The sequence below is a fragment of the Cnephaeus nilssonii genome, assembly GCF_951640355.1.
Source record: "Cnephaeus nilssonii genome assembly, chromosome: 5".
NCBI lineage: Eukaryota > Metazoa > Chordata > Mammalia > Chiroptera > Vespertilionidae > Cnephaeus > Cnephaeus nilssonii.
In genome coordinates this window covers 38,042,356-38,056,801 of record NC_137076.1, presented here as the reverse complement: position 1 = coordinate 38,056,801, position 14,446 = coordinate 38,042,356, and the positions used below count along the sequence as shown (strand labels likewise).

General features: G+C 44.4%; 1 protein-coding gene across 1 annotated transcript in view; it reads left to right on the top strand.

The window, feature by feature from the left end:
• Positions 1-14,446, top strand: part of GALNTL6 (polypeptide N-acetylgalactosaminyltransferase like 6) — a gene marked incomplete at both ends in the record, with an annotated part of 964,759 nt that overhangs the window by 933,235 nt on the left and 17,078 nt on the right. The window contains one exon of the mRNA XM_079773123.1: positions 5,302-5,418. Within this exon, the coding sequence (XP_079629249.1) occupies positions 5,302-5,418 (117 nt within the window). The remainder of the gene's footprint in view (positions 1-5,301; positions 5,419-14,446) is intronic.

The window sequence follows — 14,446 nt, the reverse complement described above, 5'->3', positions numbered from 1 at the left end:
AGGGCAAGCATCAATAGAGTTCGCTAATTGATTGGGGGAGAATATGGGTGTGGCAGTGTGACATCCTAGTTGTCCCACTGAGATCTTGAGTAGCTGCTTATGAGAATTATCAAGATTAACAGGTGATCCAGACTGAAAAAAAGGTCTGGAGTTATAGGCCACAGCTTGTTCAGTTGTGGTCTCACAGTATTTGAAGAGCTTTATGGGACATTTCATAGTTTAATAGAAATGTGATCTATGACATTACCCCATTTACCAATATAGTTGCTTTAGCTGAAAAAAAAAATGAGCAAACAAACAAATAAGTAGTAGCTAACATTTGCTGACCACCTACAGTGCCAGACAGGGTGCAAGCACTATGTATACATCAGTTTAATCTTCACAACCACCCTCCAAGGCATGATTATCCTCATTTTATAAACCCTATGCTGGGCCATTCCAAGTTTGAGTCATTCCCAAAAAAATATCTTGCACTGTCTAGTCTCCATATGTAGGTACATTTCAGACCCCTAATGCTATCATGTCATTCTGTCATTCCTCTCTCTAGACTCAATTCTACTCGTCCTCCAGAGCCCCTTCCAAAGTCATCAGTTCTACAAAGTGTTCCACGCTGACTCGCTCAGAACTGATCATTTCATCTTCAGTTCTCACTTAGCACTTAGCACTTAGCACTTAGTAATCTAAGAAAATGCCTCCAAAGTGGCATCTCCCCACCAGGACTCTGGGCTCCTTAAGAGCTGAAGCTGCTTTCTCCTTGTCTTTGAAGCTCCATCCGTACATCTCCAAGTGCCTTTTGTTCAGGAGCACTCCTTACGTGTGGACTTCTTATCAATGGATAGACTGAGCTTTGAAAGGGAGTGCATGGCTCAGATGATAGGGAAACTCACTGGTGCCTGGTCCCCGTTCAGTGCTCTCTCCCTGCTACAGTCACATCTTCTTTCTGTCTAGCTCTGCACGTCGATGTGCATTCGGAAATTAATGTCAGTCCATAGAAGGGAAGCATCGTGGTTCCTTTTGCAGCATTAAAAATTCATGGCCAGAAATATTAGGAGTCTCAAACCTTTCTCCCCCTCTTGAATATCCTCTCTGGACCAAAGCTTACACAAAGGAGACCAGTTCTTCCTTTTTCACTGTCTACCCAGTATCTAGCATAGTGCCTAGGACATAGCAAATACTTAATAAATATTTGTTGAATGAATCATGAACCCACTACTTCTGAGTTAAAAGACCCCAAAGATTCAGCTGGTGTGGCTCAGTGGATGAGCATCAACCCAATGAACAAGGAGGTCTTGGTTCGATTCCCAGTAGGGAGCTTGCAGGAGGCAGCCCCTCGATGATTCTCTCTCACCATTGATGCTTCTAACTCTCTCCCTTTCCCTTTCTCTCTCTGAAATCAATAGACATATTTAAAAAACAAAGAGACTCCAAGGCTATCAGGGAATTAGCAAACAATGCTCTCTCATTTGTTAAACTGAGGCTTGTCTTTCTAACAACCAATTGAATTACCTATCACCTACTGGCCACCTTGACATTTATATCACACTAGAGGCCCGATGTGTGAAATTTGTACAAGGGTAGACCTTCCTTCCCCTGGCTGCTGGCACTGGCTTCCCTCTGGCACCCATGACCCGGGCTTCCCTCCAGCCCTGGCTTCATCCGGAAGGACGTCCGGAATCACATCTGGTCTAATTACCATATTACGATTTTATTATTATAGATACCCCTTCTCTTGTACCTCTTTCAGAAAACCTCCTGCGTTGGGGAGAAAGAAAAAAAAAAAAAAAAAAAAAAACAACCACAGTGTTCAAGCTGAGCCTGACTTCTCTTGCATGCCTAAGAAATCCTTTGCCCTCTGCCAGGCCTTCTCCTAATCTTCACCAAAGGAGATTATCTCTGTAATCCTGCCATACATCCTGATTCCTTTCCCCCCCATTTGTCTCCCTCTTCCCTCCCCTTCCTAGTGAAGCACTACCTTACTTCCCAATCATCTTCAGTCTCTCTCAAGAGAGACACAGTTTTAATGATGCTGAGTCCTGATCAAAGAAATCAAGGCTTAAAGGGATCTCTCCTGTCACACATCCAGTCAGCTCTGTGTCCTAGACGTGTGTGTGTGTGTGTGTGTGTGTGTGTGTGTGTGTGTGTGAACTGTTCTCCCTTCAGCCACAGATACCGAAAAAGGACACATCGTTTCTAAATGTTCTGGTCTATATCTTTTTAACACTTTATTCAAATGAATAAACATGTATTAGAATCAGTTCTATTGGCATCTTTTCCACCTGTTTATTATGATGGAGTTGAATTTATGAGCAAGAGGAGAGGATGTCCATGTGTGATGAAGAGTTGGGAAGAAAAAGGAAAGGGAGAGAAGCAAGTGAGGAGTGCCTGATATTCATTCATCTGGTGTCCAAGAGGATCCATTGTTGAATGCTCAGCATTTCCTCTCTGGCACCACTGGTTTCTGGAATTCACACAGATGTAGACAATGACGCCTTTGAAACTTGAAATTTGGCTTCCAGAGAGGTTTATCCCATTGTCTACACAGGTGCCAATTGAGTGAGAATTTAGAAAATTCAGTTTAGAAAATGGGCCTCCTCCATTCCTGCCAGAGCCCTTCTGAGCTCACGGCATTTAGAAACAGAACACGGCTCTCTGGGAGGCGTCGGCGTGAATCCACGGGCAGATCTGGCCGAGCTGCCAGTCGGAGTCGCTGGCTCCTGTGTGCCCTTTTCTTCCCCACATCCCTTTTCCAAGAGCAGAGCCCCTCCCGTGAGTGAGCACCAGGCCAGCCCACAGAGGGACACAGACTCCCCCTCTGTGGCCAAGCTGCCGTAGCCTGTAAACGGCTGCTTTTTCCCAAAATGCCATTCAGAGCTCCTGGATGCAAGCGGAGGACACAATCGTGCCCTGAAGATGTCTTTGGCATCAACTAATGTGGGTTCTCTAAGAAGAGTGTCTGTGAGTTAAACGGCCCAACAATGAAAAGACAGCCCTGCCAGGGCTCCTGTCAGGCGGCTGCCAGTTAGACGGCTGGAGAGACCGACACCTGCACTCAGATAAGGAGATCAAATGGGAGCTTCGCAGAGCGTGCCAGGCTCAAGACAGAGAGAGCAACCTCACACTGTTGACCTTCTGGGTGTTTCTATTTCACCAACGAAACTCTCGCTCACCAAGGCATTGCTTTTACCAAAAAAGCGCATTTTAAGGTTGGATCCCCAAATCCCATCGTAAAGTTCCTCCCTGGTACCTGTTGGAAGAAGGTGGAGGGAAAGGAAAAGAAGGGAGAGTGAATCACAGGCACGTGGACACCAGCCAAGCCCATTTTCTATCTTTCAGGATTTCCCATGCTACTAAGTGGAGGGATGCGATTAGTTTGCAAGGGGTGGGAGGCAAGCATTTTCCCTAATTCAGGGTTCAGATTTGGAGTCTATGCATCCCAGGAAAATGAGTGCAAAGGTACTTGTATGTATTTGCTCACAGTTCATTTGTTTTTGGGAAAAAGGTCCGTAGCCTTCCTTGGATTCTCAGAGAGGTCTGTAGGCCAAACTAGATTAAGAACCGTTGCTCCTGCCCTAGCCAGTTTGGCTCAGTGGATAGAGCGTCAGCCTGTGGACTGAAAGGTCCCGGGTTTGATTCGGGTCCAGGGCACATGCTCAGGTTGTGGGCTCGATCCCCAGGAAGGGGCGTGCAGGAGGCAGCTGGTGGATGATTCTCTCTCATCATTGATGTTTCTCTTTCTCTCTCCCTCTCCCTTCCACTCTGAAATCAATAAAAATACATTTTAAAAAAAAACCGTTGCCCCTACATTATTTCACATTCCCTTTTATCAGGGACAGAGACCCAGAAAGTAGCGCTCCACTAGTACAAGATCAAACCAAGCTGTGGCCAAATTCCCTGAATAAGGAAACTGGTACCCACCACATTGACTCCCTCCTGAATGACATCACACCAACCTCCACTCCTAAAGTAAGTGAGGTGTGAAATAGCCCTCTCCACCCCCACCTCATCCCAACATCATTTATTCCTTTCATGTCACCCAGTATATTTCCTTACAACCTTTTCTCCGCCTCATTGCCCCACCCAAGTAGAATAGGCTCAGGGCAGGCATCTTCAGTCATGGGCACAGTCCTTACCTTCTCTACTCGTTCTGGGCAAAAGATCCTTGACTAAGATGATCAGCTGAGTACATCCTGTTCCTGTTCCTATTCTTCACAGCATCTAAAAGGATTATTTTAATCCAGGACTATACAAAGGCATAAAAAGGATGCAGCTATTTGAGCTTATCCACGCCTGCATACCTAAATAACAACTATAAACAATACCCAACTCTGACTCCAGGATGTGGTTCTGATGGGAACAGGAGAACTGGTGAGATCTTCAGGCAGGAAGATTGGACAAAGGGATATGTCTGTGTCCAAACGCCCTGTTCCTGTTTCTGCTTTTGATACTTTTCACAGTCTGCCTTTTTCCCACTGCTAACAATTCAGTTCCTTCTATCAGTGTCAATATAATAATTATAAAGAACTATCAGTTATCAGTCTTTTTTTTTTTTATTCTGCAACTTGTCACAGGTCAGACTTTACGTAGAGAATCTTTATCCAGTATAGTATTGCACCAATAATGCTCTTTGCTATTTTGCTAATGCTGTAGGGTGGCAGGTTACATTTGTCAGCCAGGTATAGGTATAGACCAAGACCACCCCAGGCAAACTACAATGTCAAGGTCACCTTGTCCTGCCCAGAACCATACGGTGCTCAGCGATTCACTCTCTTTCACCTCACACTTTACCTGCATCCCCTGCCTCATTGGCCATCTCTCCCCCAGGTAGGGTGCAAATGGTAGAAGATGCTTTTGAGCAAGAAGATAACGAATTCCTAACTTTGAATTCCTAACCTCCTGAGGAAGAAATAGCTCCCATTTTAGAAAAGTCATGAACTCTACGCTGCTCCCTGTGTTGCATGTCACACATTCTTTTGCTGGAGTCAGCCACAGCTTGCTCTTCAAACTTCTCATGTTATTTTACATGTAGACTGGACCATGTTATCTTTACTTCCCTGTTTTCTCCATAAATTGCACATAAATTTAAAGCATCGTTCAATAATTATGAAATATCTCTCTCTCTCTCTCTCTCTCTCTCTCTCTCTCTCTCTCTCTCTCTCTCTCTCTCTCACACACACACACACACACACACACACACACACACACACACCAACTGCTGAGTCTATGCCAGAATTGTCATAGATAACATAGAGCTAGAGGTAAAATAAAAAAGGGCCTCATGCTCACTCCTCCTTCTTTCTACAGATTCGAAATGTGGCAGCCAATCTCTGCGTGGACAGCAAGCATGGAGCCATGGGAACCGAGCTCAGGCTGGACATCTGTGTAAAGGATGGCTCTGAAAGGACATGGTCTCATGAGCAGGTATGCCGGCTCCCAGAAGCCGTGGGATGGGGCCGAGGCAGGCACGGAGGACACAGTGGGAAGGAAGCTCTGGAGGGGCTGTGTGGGACCTGGGGGGAGGCCATGGTTCTGTAGGTGAGTGAATCACTTCCCTTCTTTGTTTCTGATCCTCCTCAGAGCAGTTGTGATCCTCAATGGAGATCATGTATAAAAATGTGCTTTAAGTCATAGGAAGAATGGAAGAAATGTTGACTGTGGCCCTAGTCTTATATTTCCTTTCCCAGAATATATAGTTTTCAAACCATGAAAGGCCTATCTGAGGCTGTGGAACTCTTCCAACTAAATTTCATGGTTTTCATGAAAGACTCTTTGTTACTCCATAAGTTTGTGTGACTCTAATCTTATTTTCGCCCTCCGACTGTTTATTGAAAAGAATATTTTACATACACCTCTTGTTGTAGGAGTTTGTAATCTCACACATGAAACATATCTTGGAGTCAATAACACCCCATGAAGGATGAGATTCATGAGATACATAAAGGCTATGTGTTGCTTTTGATTGAGAAAACCTTTCAGTGCTGCCCAGTTTATGAAGTGAGGTGTGACCCCTGACCCGCTTTGAAGCTTGACAAACCCTTGTGAGGGGCTTTCCTCACACTGCATCCCTATTGTTGTGTTTTAATTTTTAACTATGAACTATTTCAAATAGGAAACTATAAAAAATATTATACCAGGCATTTATATACTCATCATGCAGATTTAACAAGAATCTACAGCTATGTCCATATATTTTTTTTAAAGAATAAAATTTAAGCCCTAGCCAGTTTAGCTTGGTGGATAAAGTGTTGACCTGTGGACTAAAGAGTCCCAGGTTCAATTATGGTCAGGGGTACATGCCCAGGTTTCAGGCTTGATCCCCTGTGGGGGCAGGGGAGAGGCAGCCAATCAATGATTCTCTCTCATCATTGATGTTTCTATCTCTTTCGCCCTCTCCCTTCCTCACTGAAATAAATAAAATATATATTTTTAAAAAAGAATAAAATTTACAAATACAATTAAAGCCCCTATCCCACCTTGCTACTCCTCTCTCTCCCTCTGCAAAATGGTATATTCCACATTCAGGATAGTATGTTCTTCCTATGCTTTATGCTCCCCAGAATTGTCCATAATACCAAAAGGAGACAAGCAATTTCCATTAAAGTATTAGTGATGTTCTATTCTGCTCCGTTCTGTTCTGTTCTGTTTGAGATATTCCTAAGTGTCTATCTTTTCTATTACGAGTAAAAACCCACCGTGCCAGCCTGGGGTCTTCCAGAGTCCTCAGGTGTGCTGAAACTCAGCATGGTGGCACTGCCCCCGACTGCCCTTCCTGCCCCACCTCTAGCCTGACTTCCTGGGCAGAGCAGCATCATTCAGGAAAGCACCCATGCACCGAGTCCATAGCACCATCCAGAATTAATTCAGCCAATCACTGAACCAACAATGCCCCTTCCATCCCAAGCCACTAATCTGGTCCTTGCACTCTTTTTTAAGAATATATATACTAGAGGCCTGGTGCACAAAATTTGTGCACGGGGGGGTGGGGCCCTCAGCCCAGCCTGCACCCTCTCCAATCTGGGACCCCTCAAGGATGTCCGACTGCTTGTTTAGAAACAGGCAGTCAGACATTCCTCTCACAATCCAGGACTGCTGGCTCCCAACCGCTCGCCTGCCTGCCTGTCTGATTGCCCCTAACCACTTCTGCCTACCAGCCTGATCACCCCCTAACCACTCCCTTGCCAGCCTGATCAACACCTAACTGCTCCCCTGCTGGCCCGATTGCCCCTAACTACCTTCCCCTACCAGCCCGGTCACCCACCCCTAACTTCCCTCCCTTGCCAGCCTGGTAATCCCTAACTGCCCTCCCCTGCAGGCCTGGTCCCCCCCAACTGCCCTCCCCTGCAGGCCTTGTCCCTCCCAACTGCCCTTCCCTGCAGACCTGGTCCCCCCCAACTGCCCTCCCCTGCAGGCCTGGTTCCCCCCAACTACCCTCCTCTGCCGGCCCAGACATCCCTTACTGCCCTCCCCTGCAGGCCTGGTCCCTCCCAACTGCCCTCCCTTGCAGATCTGATTGCCCTCAACTGCCCTCCCTTGCAGACCTGGTCCCTCCCAACTGCCCTCCCCTGCTGGCCTGATTGTCCGCAACTGCCCTCTTCTGCCGGCCATCTTGTCGCAGCCATCTTGTGTCCACATGGGGGCGGCCATCTTTGACCACATGGGGACGGCCATCTTGTGTGTTGGAGTGATGGTCAATTTTCATATTGCCTCTTTATTAGATAGGATATTGATTTCAGAAAGGAAGGAAGAGGGAGAGAGAGATAGAAACATCAGTGATGAGAGAGAATCATTGATTGGCTGCCTCCTGTACGCCCACACTGGGGAGCAAGCCTGAACACACACACACACACACACACACACACACACACACACACATACCCTCACCCCCACCACCCCCACTCCCCGCATGTGTCCTGACCAAGATTCAATCTGTGACCTCTTGGTTCATAGGTTGACGCTCAACCACCGAGCCATGCCGGCAGCGGGAGGTCCTTGTACTCTTATCTCACAAGCTCATGATGTTCTAGCAGGATCCTGGGCCATGCAGTCAGGCCCACCTAGATTTCAGCCCATTTACCCTGTATGTCCTTGTGGATTTATTAAACCTTTCTAGGCCATAGTTCCTCCCTCTTTACGTAGGGACAGCAATTCAGCTCACAACAGGGTTATTATGAGAATAAGTCATGTCTGTAATATAACAGCACCTTGTACATGTAGTCGGTGCAGAGTAAATATACTTTTCGGCCTTCTCCCAGTCCTCCCCCCAGAGTGCTTCATGCTAATACCAAATTAGAACTCTCTCAGGTCCCAGGCAGCCGCCACAAATACTCTTTATCGTTCACTCAAATCTCTATCCTGCAGCATGTCATGCTGATCAGATGGGCTTTGAGGAAGACAGTAGCCCCAGGACTCACTGATAGGAAAGGAACGTCAGTAAAAGCTGGCTCACCTCCCCCTTTCCCTATCTCTCTGTAAGCACCACAGGGAAGCTACCAGAGGTGTGAGATAGCTTTGGCCTGTTACCTCCAAGAAGCAATTCTGACTTCAGCCTGAGAGCAAGAGAGGAGGGTTCAGAGGCCTCCCAGTAAGACTGGTACTAGAGAGGAAAGGTTATTCCTTTAAAAGGAAAAAGAAAAGAGAGCATGCCATAAGAAAAATCTTTGTCTGAAGGGCCAAATTCCTCTCTGCCACCTCTATTCAGCCCAACCAGGAACCAGACCTAGGCAGCTGGTTGATAGGAGGTACGCATACCTGAATGCCTGAATCAAGAGGAATATTTCTATCCACTGGAGTGTTCTGGAATGAAATATTTTTCTGGACTTCAGATTTTATTTGCCCGCCGAAAATAAAGATATATATAAGACCAACTCTAAGGTATACACTTTAAAAATTGTTCTTTTATTTTCTCCCGGCTCAGGCAAAACTGTAAACATCTATGGCATGTAATTCAAGAAATAGTCAGCAGAGGGCAGCACTAGACAAGCGGACATAAGAGGAGCTAAAGGGACCCGTTAATAAATCTCTTTAAAAAGATTTTCAGTCTCTAGAGACTGAAAGCAGAGCTACAGGAAGATTAAACAAGGTTGACAGGGGGTAGAAAATAAATCATATTTAAAATATGCACCACGCTATATTGATTTGGAGGTGAAAACACTGCAAGCTGCTTTGTTTTCTAGTAATTAACTGCGAGCTTTATTCAGTATATTACTCAATGACTTATAAGAAATAGGTCTCATTCTTTTAAATTTGGATTAAAATTCCTGAATGAGAAAAGAAGTATATCAGGACAGGAAAATTACAGCTATTCTTTTTCATTCAAAAGCATTCATGGAACACAAAAGGGACACTTAGGAGAGCTCAAATGATCCTATATTTTTTAAATAAACACAATAGTTACATGGGCACTAAAGAAGGGTCTATTGAAGCACCTTTTTTTATTATTATTTGAGGGAAAAATATGTATTACCACTGTTTCCAAACAGGGAAGATGATTTTGAACTTTATTCTCCAACGCAGATATACATGAATCCCAACAACTGCAAAAAAGACAATTGGAAAAACACTTATGCAGAAAGGTCTATGAAATATGAACATTCCTATTTAAGAGCACAATCATTAGTCTTACTAAGAGCGTAGACAACTTCTGAGAGTGAATTCGTTGTAGGGGAAATACTTAAACTTTGAAAGGAGAGAAACTACCAGTTAGAATAGCAGCCCTGACGTGTTCCTTTTCTTGTTAATTCTTTTTTTTTAATCATTTTTTACTTTTCAATTCTAGTTGACATACAATATCCAGTGTACACCCCAGAGATGAGACATTATATAACTTGCTAAGTGGTCATCCCGGTAAATCTCATCCCCATCTGACACCACACATAGTTATTAGAACATTATGGACCATATTCCTCATGCTGAACTTCACATCCCCTTGACTATTCTGGAACAACCAATTTGCTCTTCTTCATCCTTTCTCGCCCATCCCCCCAAGCCCCCTCCCCTCTGGCAACCCTGAAAATGTCCTCCGTATCTACGAGTCTGTGTCTGTTCTGCTTGCTCGTTTATTTTGTTTTTTAGATTCGATTGTTGATAGATAAGATTGTTGCAGCGCACCAGGAATGACTAATGTGACGTCCGTGAAGGAAGCCAATGTCTGGTTCATTTTTCAGGGCCATCTATTTAGCTGTTTGATACCACGGTAGCATTGTGTGCTGGCTTTCGGTTTCCTTTACGGACCAAGAAAGAGAACTAAAATTAGACTGTAGGTCTGGAAAGGATACTCCCCAGTGGCCATTATATTATGAGTCCCTGGGAAGGGGGAGGAGAGGAGGGGGAGGAAGGGAGGGGAGAGAGCCCTGGTGCCGTTAGGCCAGGCAGCAGCTCTGATGGCATTCTGGGAGGAAGCGCTGACTGCAGCGGAGCAGGCCTTGGTCCTGCTGAGGAAGCAGACAAAAGCTCCCTGTCAAAGACCTGGAGGGGAGATGTGCAAACACAGATGAAGCAGGTCCCTGCCTGGGGTAAAAGGGCAGATTCTGGGACGTAGTCTCACGCTCCGGACAGAGCACAGGGATGGGTACAAATTGCGGAAAGGGGCGTGCGCTGTCTCCCACAGCTGCCAACCACATAGCAAAATATCACCCCCTGCCGAGAGAAAAACATTTTTCATCTTCCCAAATCAGGTAGCAAGGCTTTGATCGTGTATTTGCAGTACTGTGTCTAGTGAGCTTATTCATGCAGTACAATGCAGACGCAGGCAACATTGCTCACACCACATGAATGCTGAAGCAAAGATGTAGGAGTTACGTGTCATTCTGAATCTACATTTGAAAGTATCACTTAACAGAAGAAAGCAGAGCCCTGGCCGGTGTGGCTCAGTTGGTTGGAGCGTCATCCCGTGCACTGGAAGGTCACAGGTTGGATTCTGGTCAGGGCACATACCTGGGTTTTGGGTTCAACCTCCGGGGTGGGTACAGGAGGCAACCAAGCCATGTGTCTCGCTCACATTGATGTTTCACTCTCTCTCCCTCCCTTTCTAAGAAAAAGTAGTGAAAATAATATCAATTTACTCTAAAATTGAGGGATGGAGGTTAACAAAACTCATGAGTTATTTTCTGAGAAATCTAAATTCTTCTTTCTGTAAGAAACAGCCCAAGGGTAGAAGACAAACTATGAATGTCACAATAACATCACCCAAGGCAAACAGTGGCAATGCTTTCATAATGTCTGCTTGTTTTTGCCTTGACAAGAGTGCACACAGAAAAGTGTGCCTAATGAATGAAACACTCGATGCCTGATTGCTTTGACACGGCCATTATGGTAAGATAAATGGCAATAGAATGCATTTCAAAAACGTAAGAGAAAACATTTTTAGCTAATGGCAGAGGCAACAGAGTAAGACAATGAACACAATCTGAAGCTATATCACATGGGGTGCGGGAAAGTAATCACCAGGTAATAATAACAATACATAAAACACTGAAGACTGCAGGCTAATAATCAGTCTACAAATCTAGTGACTGTTGCACTATAACAATAAATCTGGAAACAAGAAATAAAAGTCACCTAAAGATGCCCTGCAATATAATTGTGACAATACATGAATAAATCTGTCCAAGAGACAAATCTGTGTAAGTGTGCCTTAACACAGGTATTCTTTTGGACCTAACACAGTGGTCGGCAAACCGCGGCTCACAAGCCACATGCGGCTCTTTGGCCCCTTGAGTGTGGCTCTTCCACAAAATACCACGTGCGGGCGCGCACGTGCAGTGCGATTGAAACTTCGTGGCCCATGCGCAGAAGTCGGTTTTCGGCCTGGGCGAGTCTATTTTGAAGAAGTGGCGTTAGAACACTCAAGGGGGCAAAGAGCCGCATGTGGCTCATGAGCCACGGTTTGCCGACCACTGCCCTAACAGATTCTTTATTAACAAGTAAGACAAGCAAAACATAAGGAAGAAATAAGTAAGAAAAACTGTTATAAAGCCATTTGACCCCTGCAGGCCTGATTTTCCTCAACTGTATAATAAGAGGCGGTTCTAAGTCATGAGTATGGTCCCTTTTGGCTTCGGCCTTCTGAGAGTACGGCAGGTCCTCCAATCATGCCATATTGTTCAACTTGGTTCCGTTATAACATTGATGAGATGCCATAGCAACTTAACTCTTGTTTATATCAATTAGCCTATGCTAAAATTGGTTTCATTATATGTTGTTTCACTTAAAGTCACAGAACCTATCGAGGATGTTAAGTGAGGACTGACTGTATAAATACCAAAAAAAGATACAGAGACAGAGAGTCAGAAAGATATCAACAGAGAGGGAAATGGATTAACCAGTGAAAAACCACTGGTTGCTGCATTGCTTGGTCTGTTTATAGTACCAAGGAAATTTGACATTTAAATAAAATATTTATTCAATGTCAGTGGCAGGCTTAGAGGTTGGGAAATAATAGATAACTGAGCTTAGAATCATTGAAGTTGAAAGTTCAACAAATAATAATATTGTTGATATTGTAATTAGACCCAAAGAGAACAAATTCTTTTGACGGACCAACAAGATTGATTCGTTCACCCTCAAGCTATTCCAATATACTTTTTTTGTTAATATAATGAGTGGAAGTTTTTATTTATTTGGTAGAAATTGTATTGAACATTTATTATGTGTCATGAGTTGTTCTGGGTGTTGGAAACATGAAGATAAAAAGGCTATGATTCCCGCCATTAAAGATCTCACTGTCTGGCGGGAGATACAGAAACATAACGGGACAAACATGATGAAATAAGGTAAGGATGGCAAGGAGTAAGGAGCTCAAACAGGAAGGCTGCTTGGAGGAATAGACAGCTGAACTGATGTTGGCCTTCCAACCAAGGGAACTCTCATGAACAAAGTCACAGGAGGGAAACTATAGCCTGATTGATGCAAGGGACTGTAAATGTTTCATTGTTGCTGGGAGGTAAACTAAAGGGAAGAGATGCAGCTGTAAAAAAAAAAATGGCAAAGGGCAGATTGTGGAGAGTTCTTTCTGTGCTAAAGAGTTTGAACTTTATTCTCTAGAGGTTATATGCAAATATTGTGGGATTTTAGGTTGAGAGGTAGCATGGCCAAAGAGGCATTTCAAACAGACTTCTCTGGAGGCTGAGGAGGACAAATAGGAAAGAATTTCAAAAGGAAGGTGAGGATGAAACTAATTAGGTCATTTTAGTAGTCCAGGGCAACGGTAGTGGAGATAGAAAGGAAGAGATACTTCCAGCAATATTTGGAAGACAAAAATGGCCAGACTTGTTAATGGATTAGATGAATAGGGTGAGGGACACAAAAGAGACAGGCTGACAAGTGGGATGATCTGACCACCAACTCAGCCTCTGCTGTGGGCGCAGCCATTTTGTGTTATGGAATCCCTGCCTCCGCTGTGGGCACAGCCATCTTTGTTATGGTGTGACAGTCAATTTGCATATTCCCTCTTTATTAGATAGGATAGCTGAGCATTGTGCTTGCTTTATATCAACATGGGGTCCTTGACACCTCTTTCTTTTGCAATTCACAGTTTGTCTTTACACAGCCAGATCTACTTTAATTCCTATCATAAGAATTATATATACTTACTAAAATTTTAGATTTGGAAGAAATAGGACTCATCTAGTCTATTTTCCCACTTAAGGATTTTTCCTACTACACCTCTCCTACTCTTGTTTTTTTCTCCAAGTCAAACTCAAGAAAATACCCTTTCCCTTACAGGAATGTGGTGGGTCTTAAAAAATTTAATACATTATACAATTAATTTAGTGCATCATAAGCAGCATTTTTAAAATAATGGAAATGCGTGGATAGGATAGAATAGACTAGGACAGGATGAGGTCAGATGGCATATCAGAGTCTATTAAATCCAGTAAAGATAAATATTGTTTCATGAAACTTGTTTTAGTTTGGGGAAGGGAAATGTGTGCATGAGTGTGAGCATGTGTGTGTGAGTGTGTGTGTGTGCGAGTGCATGTGAGTGTGTGTGGGAGTGGGAGTGTGTGCGTGCATGCATGCATGTATGTGAGTGTGTTGTGAGTGTGTGTCTGAATGTGCACGTGTGTGTGTGAGTGGAGTGTATGTGCACATGTGTGGGGGGGGAGTGTGTGTGCATGTGTGTGTGGGAGTGTGTGGGAGTGGGAGTGTGTGTGTAAGTGTGTGAGTGTGCATGTGTGTGAGTGTGCATGTGTGTGAGGGTGAGTGTGAGTGTGTGTGAGTGTGTGTGCGCATGTGAGTATGTATGAGCAAGAGTGTGTGTGTGAATGTGTGTATATGCATGTGTGCATGAGTGTGAGTGCACACATGTGTGTGAGCATGTGTGTATGTGAGTGTGTAAGTATGCGCATGTGTGTGAGTGTATGAGTCTGTGAGTGTGTGTGAGTGTGTGTGTGAGTGTGTGAGTGTGTTTGAACTGTACTTCTTACTTTAAAACATGGCCCTGCATAAT